Source organism: Pezoporus flaviventris, unplaced genomic scaffold (assembly GCF_033815535.1).
Source record: "Pezoporus flaviventris isolate CSIRO_AGI_PZ_B2104156 unplaced genomic scaffold, CSIRO_AGI_Pfla_v1 ptg000041l, whole genome shotgun sequence".
Lineage (NCBI taxonomy): Eukaryota > Metazoa > Chordata > Aves > Psittaciformes > Psittacidae > Pezoporus > Pezoporus flaviventris.
The window spans coordinates 9,840,056-9,848,202 of record NW_026892589.1 but is presented as its reverse complement, the minus strand read 5'-3'; the positions used below and the strand labels follow the sequence as shown (position 1 = coordinate 9,848,202).

Here is an 8,147-nt window from a genome sequence, read left to right as displayed (position 1 = left end):
TCGTAGTCTTGTCACTTCCTATTTACAACACAGCGTGAGTAAACTGCTGTTTTACAACTGCCAGTTTGTAACTGGAATGAACTAAACGTCTTGGTTGATACTGTTTAAGGGCATTCTTGTTAAACATAATTTCCATTAAAGAATATAAGTGCACGGACGAGCAAGAAAGTAAGTAGATGGGTTTTGGCCTCACAGCACAGTTCCCAGTAATGAGCAGTGCTTAGGCCTGGGTGTGCCTAATTTGGATTAGTGCTGGGTTTTTTTGGGTTTTTTTTTTAACTAATGCATGTTGAACCTTGTTCCTTTTTGTTGTGAGATTTAAATAAAGTTGTTGCTGTAATCCGTGCCGATTTGCTCATGTTAGATGTATTTGCTGTACTTCAAGGGCATTTGGTGTGACATGTGCTAACCATTTTTACCTCTGGAAAGCTCCTGGAGCTGTGCGTCCAGAGAAGCCTTTATCTACAGTGAACTTCAGCGGCCGCCAACAGTGCTGAAAGATGAGGGAGCACCAGAGCTTGTGTTGAGTTCAGGTTTTTAATTTCCTGGGCTGACAGCACTGTACCAGCTTCTTCCACACAGAATTTGTAATGAAGAGAGGCAGCAGGGTTTTGTGACAGATATTTTGGTCCTTCTGCTGTCCCACAGTGATAGCTTTCCCTGTTCACTATTAGGATTCAGTATTTCTTCCTAGTTCTGTATCACTTACAGGTACTCATTGTGATCTGGTTTCTGTCACCGGGGTCAGTAGGAAACTGCGTCCTTATCCACCACCGAAAGGTAGGAAATGGTGGTTGTGGCCTGTTCCTCCTGGAACACTGTCCCTGGGCAGGTGGCTAATTCTTCCTGAGGGGAGTAGGAGGCTGACACTGTAACCAGGGAGCTGATACAGTTCATTCATGAAACATACTGCACTCTACAAAATATCAAATTATTTATTTATATAAAATATAATACACAACAGTTGTACACATGCACACACCCACACAGTACTTTACCACAAATTTAGGCCAGTTATTTTCTTTAATTAACTGTTATAATCTAGCACACGGTATCTTACAGGAATTTACATTATTATCTGAAGACACAATGGGGAAGCTTTGATCATTCATTTATAAACCTTCCAGAAATTACAAAAAGAAAGGCAGTCTGAAAAGTATGTATAAACAGTAAAAACAATTTACAAATGGACAAGAATTACAAAATAGTACCAGCCAATGACTGCCATCAGTGTGTACGATTGGTTTGCTGAAGATGCCAATACTGCAGCTGATATTTGATAATCGCCTGGTGCAGCCTTTTTACTGGCTACAGCTTGGGTATGTAACACAGTTTTTCACTTCTTACTGTAGACATGCACTCGATGGTCAATCTGACATCAATATCAAAATGCCTTTAACTTAGTACTGTACCTCCACAGGGGAAATCACTGGGGATTGAAGGGTAGTTGTGGTGGAGGTTTTGGGTGTGGGTTGTTGTTTTTTCCTCCCCCCTAATTTAGAACATCGAACCAGGAACTCCAAAACTGGAGGTGGTACAGTCGAAACTAGGTGAGTCTCTGAATAACTTACAGTGTCTGAGTTCAGCTTAGTGAAAATGTTGACAAAAGAAATCAGTACAAGGGGTTTGGTTTGGAAAAGAAAGAAAAAAAAGAAGCAAAACCAGAAAAGAAAGCATTTTGCACAGCACTTTCAAACTCCCAGGAGTTACATCAGACAGTGGATGGAGTCAGTAACAGAGTACTTGATCTTAAATTACCATGTTTGAGGGAAGATGAAGACAGCTGAATACACAGTACATACAAAGTATACGCTGTATATTTATTAGACAGTACAAATCATTGTGCATTAATAAGGCAAAACATCAAGGCTGATTAAACTAGGAGTTTCAAGACCATTTCTGTTAGTGATAAAGATTAGATAGAGTAGGGTGATCTCTGCACTTGGAGTCAATGAACAGAGTTTTCTTGCCCCACTCGTGGTTAAAGGAGACTAAAGGCTGAGATTTATCCAGTGGAGTTGCAGGTGTGAAGTTGACTTCAAGTAAAACCACGTTCTTCTGGTCTTAATCCCCCAAAATTTTAGTCAATTTTGTTTAAAAGAAATATTTGGAACAGATAATCCATTTCTTTTTTTCTTGCTGTTTTGATTAAGCAATTCCCATGATTGTATTGATGTCAGAGTTAAAAACGCAAAGGTTTGGGGAAGTTGCACTGCATAGTCATGAAAGCCCTAGTTTTGACGTTTAAAGAAAAAATAAATACACAGACTGGAAGCTTTACAAGTTGTCCAGGAGAACATGACTCATTTCACTGCACCCAGCTTTTTCAGCAGTTTCTTGCCTTTGGAAAGCAGCCCCTTTTTCTTTTTCGAGGACATATCCCTGCCTCTCCCGGGACTACCAGAACCCATAGGTGACGTAGGTGACCCAGAATGGAGATGGACTGTGGGGGATGGTGCTCTCCGTGATGTACCTGTATTCTCAGGAGGAACCTATTAGGTACATTGTTATAATTTATTGAATGTTTGAAAGCTTAAAAGCTGTTATCATCAAGAACGTTGATAACATCCCTTGTCCCATCACCCACTTAAACAAAGGGCTGGTTCCTTTCGTCTTTGTGGCTTAAAACAGCGTACAGGCTTACAGAAAAGACACATTTTGAGAGGAAGTAGAGACGATAGGAAACACTCCAAGAGCCCTGGTTTGGTTACACGTCTTTAAACGAGGAGTTAAAGACACTCCTTTTGCCATAATTCTGGCTACGAAAGCCACAAAACTGGTTTTGGTTTTGCATTTCAGTACTCTGAGAGTACAGAAATGAAGAGGGGTACTTTTAGCTAGGGAATTAAGAGACGTGTGTTAATTACTACAGATCAGCAGTCCATAGAAGCCAAACCATTTCAGAGGAAATGACTTAAAATGCTACATGATTATTTGTTTTAAATGCCTTTTCTTTAAAATTGGCTAGCAAACTTTATGTACAGATTGAGAAGATGGCACATTGGCTTGAAAGAAAACAAAAAAAAAAAGGAAAAAAGAAAAAACAAAATCTAAAATGAACCTTAATTGCAATCAAAGAAAGCTTAAAGACCCTGGCTGCTTGATGTGTGTGCTGCAGCTATGAGGTTGCTGAATGAAGGTGAGCATTTGTACGATAGTTAGATGACAGCATTCCTAAACATTTTAAACAGCTAGTTTGGTTTTTTGTTACTTTTGTTTTTTAAATCATCAAAAGCACTTGAATGAAAATGCTGAAATTGCTCATACTCAGCCTACCCTAACTACAGTGCCTGGCTGGCAAAATGCACTACTACCAATTCAAATGGTATTTTCACAGTAGAATCCATGCCATGGGGACCCCTGCTAGCTTTGTAGTTCAAGTTAAAACACTACAATTTACTGGCTGCGTGTGCAACAATGAGATAAGCAAAGGGGCTTCAAGCCTACTTTGATTTTAAATCAAGGTCTAATTCTAATGAAAAAAAAAACAACTTGGTAAAGCACCCCAACGTACACCTGAAGATACCATATGTTTAGTCTAATGCATTCATCCAGTGAGCTGCATGTTCCGTAACAGACGTTTATTGCATTGGTAAACCAAACAGTTGCCGATACTTCAAACGTGCTCTTTCTAGGAAAGATCCAGGTACACTGTACCATGTGAGGGGATGGTTTCAGAATTGCTGAATCATTGGCCTTAGGCAAACTGGGGTATAATCGATTATGGAAAACACATTTTAAGGCAGACAATTTAAGTAGCTAGATTTGAGTGTAGTGAGTTTCAAAACCAACTATACCCTCGGCAGCTACCGCACGTGTTGGCTTACGGCTCATCTGTGTGCTCGGTAAGGGCTGGGGGTCTGTGCTTTTCTCTCCGCACAGGAGCTTGAAATTCCTCCCTCCCGGCTTGGCTAACAATGCAATATGCAGCTGTGGTTTGTAGGGCAGTTAGACACCAAATGCGCCTTTCTATGGAAACAAACATTTAGCTTGGGAAGAAATATGTTCCAAACGCTGACCTTCATCAAGTGAGGTCTAATTGACTGAGGATTCCTTCTGAAAGGATTTGTTTCCTGCAAAAACTAGATTGACTTGACCAGGTACAGTGCAAGTGTAGAGCCTGTTCTTCTGTGGCCAAGGGGTTTGGAGACATATTTCTTTTCTTTCTCCCCACAATTAAGTTTCAAGACTTGCATTAGAGAGCCAGGTAGCTTAACTGAAATCTCTATTGGTATCTTCAGTTGCTCACTTACGTGAAGGCTACATTGCCTTATTAAGGTGTGAAATGAACACTCTTCTTCTGTTTCCAAGCAGATGAGCAAAGAAATAAAAATATATATAAAATATATAATATATAAAAGTATTGCAGTGATGAAACAAAACCAAAAATGAGATACTCTAAACATGATTAGTCTTTGATAAAAGACAAGTCTCTGGGCAATTAACTACTGCCAGTTGGAACAGGGAGCCATAAGGACCAAGAGATGAATACTGTCAGTCAGCTGCAGTTACAGTTCCTGGTCAGAGGAACGTCTGGTCCAGACTTCCCTCCACAGTGACTTTTGCCTTCCTCTAGGTACTGCATGTAATAGTAGTAGCTTAGGAGCATTACGAGGTAACTACTTGCTTAAACTCCAGTTATAACTGAAGGTAATGTACCGACTGCAATCAGATGGTAAATTTGGTTTCTCCACTGACAACGGTAAGGAGCTAGTGGGAGGCTCAGTCAAGGCATTTTCCCTCATGTTTTATTTTATATATTTGAAACAATTTTAAATGGGTGGATGGATTTAAAATGTTAAAAGTAATGTCTAAATTATAGATGAGACAGAATGGAATGGAAAATAAAACATGAAGATTTTCTTATTCGGGTGCTTACCCTTTTTGCTTTTGTACGCATCGGTGTATCGTGAGCATAGCGCGAGGGCGCGTCAGACAAAAACACTTCCACATCGTCAGGCACTTCTTCAAGGAAGTTGGAAGGAACCAGCCCCTTTTGTCCGTTAAGTTCTCCCTGAAGCAGGATAAAAATTCCAGTGAATTTTTTAAATGAAGCAAATGTAGGCTCCAGAGAGAAAGGGAGATACTTTTGACTGGCAAGGAAGAGGAGTGGTAACAGTTTCTCTTACAGTGTAGCAGTCTGAGTGACTGAAGAGCTGCCAACTTACATAGTAAAACCCATCTTCATCAATTTCGCCAAAGACAGTAATGATGTCCCCTGTGCAGAACGTCAGCTCTGCCTGCAGGAAAGGAAAGAGGTGACAGAGCAGGTTTTGCTCGGCAAAGGGAACATTTTTAATACTAAGTCCATTAATACTTTTCTGAATTAAACTGCTGAGAGCAAAACCTTTATTTTTCAAATGTATTTTTTTTTTAGCTTGCTAACCCCAGCACCTCTCCCACTTGGGTTCCAGACACCCCCAGGGCTCCCTGGGACACGAGCTGGGCTTCTCTCAACTGTATGGGTTTACATGTCATTTAGGTTTTGTAACATGTTTTTAATTCCTGTGGCAAGTAAAATGTGGGAACATACAACAGAAATCTGAAAACAATAATTGGAAAATAATAATTCCCTACTCTTTGTAACTGCATATAGAATTGTGTTCTGTACATAGGTATGCAGATACATTGCACAGCATACATCCAAAGCCGACTGTAACATGTCTTGAGCTGTATTGAACAAATCCTACAAAGCCTGTTCGTTGATTTTCCCTGAACAGGAACCAGAAATCTACTTGCTCAGGAACCATGAGCTTGTCACACCCATCTGTCCCAAAACACTTGACCACTGTCTGTAATGCTGAGCTATGTTTGAGCACACCAGCTCAGGGAGTGGTGCAGCTCCCTGAGCAGAGCCATGGGCTGTCAGTACCTCCACATCAACGTTGGGAGAGCTTTCTCTGGGATCATAATCGTACAGAGCCACCATCCTCCGCGTGGACACCGAATGCTGTCTGCCACTCCGCCTGTTTCTTTCTGTTCCAGCCGCAAGGAGAGGAAGGGAAGGAAACCTGTTAAAGTTACTTTGAACAGAAAACAAGCTGCAACTTGTCCCCACATCGATGTCACCCAGTGTTGATACTCTCTAGCACAGTGATAAAAAAAGGGTCACAGATTACCAAACCTATTAACACAGGTAAGGGTTTCCAAACAGCATACACTTCATAAATACTTTCTGGACAGTTGCCTGCCCTCTGTCTCCTGCATCCTCTGCACAGCATTCCTTCATTTAAGTGGCTAACAATTTAAATCCAAAGAGAAAATACACAATGCTTTAAAGTGTTAAAGCAGGTGAACTGTTGGGGGTAGGATGCTAACAGCTCTCTCAGAAACATCCCAGAACCGAAGAATTGGTTAAAAATTACCAGGTAGGGCAACATTTCAGTCACAAACTGCCTCCTCTCCTCCATTCCAAGCTAAAGTCCTTTTGATTTCTCAGCTACTTCACAGGACACTGACAGCTGAGCACAACAAAAAAATCCACTTATACTGGCAAAATATAAAAAGATGTGACCAAGATTAAATATTAGTTGAATAAAGTCATGCAGATACTGACTGGTATCCCACAGTGTAGTAAAGGGCTATAAAAGATGCATCTGCATATAGTGAAAACAAAAGGCAAAGCAGCTCCAGCCCAGTTAAGAGCACTCCAAAGTCAGGAGCAGTGAAGTACGCATATTTTCTCTTACCTATTTTCTCCACTGGTGTGTTCAATGGAAGAAAGCCTTGTTTTAGGAGCTGATCCATCATCTCTTCGTCATCTGCTTGGATCTCAGAGACCATATTACATGGAATAAGGCCAATCCTTGTACAGGTTTCTCCACGGTAGAATCCATCAGCGTCTTTGTCCCCATAAACCTGTTATTCGAAAAGCGATAATGTTGGTCAATAAAGGTTTTAGCACTTGGAATTCTGATGCAGGTTAAATGGTGACTAAAGCATAGACAGATGACGACAGTTTAGATGTGGGATTCTGTTACCTTTTGACTACTACTCTGGCTGATGCTATAGAACTGGAATTCTGGTTAATCTGAATTATGACTGAATTAATCTGAATTATTAGAAACATCAGCACAATGTCAAGACAGAAATGTCTTTTTTCATTAGCAGTGAAATGCACAAAACCTGAGAAAGCGCCATTAGAAGCCACCAGTTTCTCCCTGTGCTGAGCCGAAAGTATAGTTATGGGATTACACTGATGTTTATGGAATTATTCACATGGCACCAACTCTGGAGCCAGCAGAACTTCCTTTCAAACTGCAGCATTTGCCAAACTGTGCCAAAGCCGTGGTGTTTTGAGTAGAATTGCTTGTATAAGATCAGAAATGTCTGTGTGACAGTTAATACACTTGATGGATTTACTTATTTGAGCTCTGCTGCTGTTTGATGTGAACCAAGGTATCAAAATAGTGTGAAATTCATCAGCAAGAACAGGTAAAGCCCAAATTTCTCTTAGCTTCCAAAAGCGCAGTCAATCCATAAAGGCTGATAATGATAGAGGGGGCTGGGTCAGGGCCTGTACTGAACAAGAGCACTGTTCTTAAGGCCACGCTGATGACTCAGGTCAGGCTGTTCCTTATTTAGGCTCAAGTGGTTCTGCTCAGGAAAAACAAAAAAAAGAACAAAACTGCCCCCCCCCCCCAAAGAAAAAAAAGGTGCCACAAGAAAAAAAAAAAAGGACAAACCCCCCCCCCCCCCCCCCCCCAGCTGGCTCAGCTCACGTACAGTGGGTGTCTTGAAAAGACTAACCCATCTCCAGAGCAATGTGATGAGAGATTCAAAGCAGCAGATCCAACAGTAACCACCATGGTCCCAAATATTAACAGCACTGAGTTAGTATCAGATGTGGGATCTCTCCAGACTTCTCAGTGCCAAACATGTCCATATTTGTGATTAAGTAATTAAAATACCTGAGTAAAATGAACTTTTTTGCATAGAAAAACAAGCCCTTTTCAACAAGCTTAATGTTTTTGGCATAAGTCTTATCTGACATAGGGAGGGAAGTAACATATCTAACATTACAAATTGTGACCTGGACATCTGCTAGGATCCAATCCAGCACAGTGGAAGGCAGTCGGTATTTTAATAGCCCAAGTTACAATTTTATCTTTGAAATAGGCAATGCAACAAATGAGCCTGTATTTTTA

General features: G+C 40.8%; 1 protein-coding gene across 9 annotated transcripts in view; it reads right to left on the bottom strand.

The window, feature by feature from the left end:
- Positions 1-917: 917 nt before the first annotated feature.
- The window catches only part of RIMBP2 (RIMS binding protein 2), a 136,889-nt gene continuing 129,659 nt past the window's right edge, over positions 918-8,147 (bottom strand). For 5 of the 9 annotated variants that reach the window (XM_061466150.1, XM_061466151.1, XM_061466156.1 and 2 more), the window contains 5 exons: positions 6,690-6,858; positions 5,873-5,976; positions 5,169-5,240; positions 4,880-5,014; positions 918-2,492 (listed from right to left, as the gene is read on the bottom strand). In XM_061466150.1, coding sequence (XP_061322134.1) covers positions 2,304-2,492; positions 4,880-5,014; positions 5,169-5,240; positions 5,873-5,976; positions 6,690-6,858 — 669 coding nt within the window. In that variant the 3' untranslated portion in view covers positions 918-2,303. Of the gene's footprint in view, positions 2,493-3,212; positions 4,301-4,879; positions 5,015-5,168; positions 5,241-5,872; positions 5,977-6,689; positions 6,859-8,147 lie in introns of those variants that run through there. The other 4 variants (XM_061466152.1, XM_061466154.1, XM_061466158.1 and 1 more) reach the window with 2 other exon arrangements.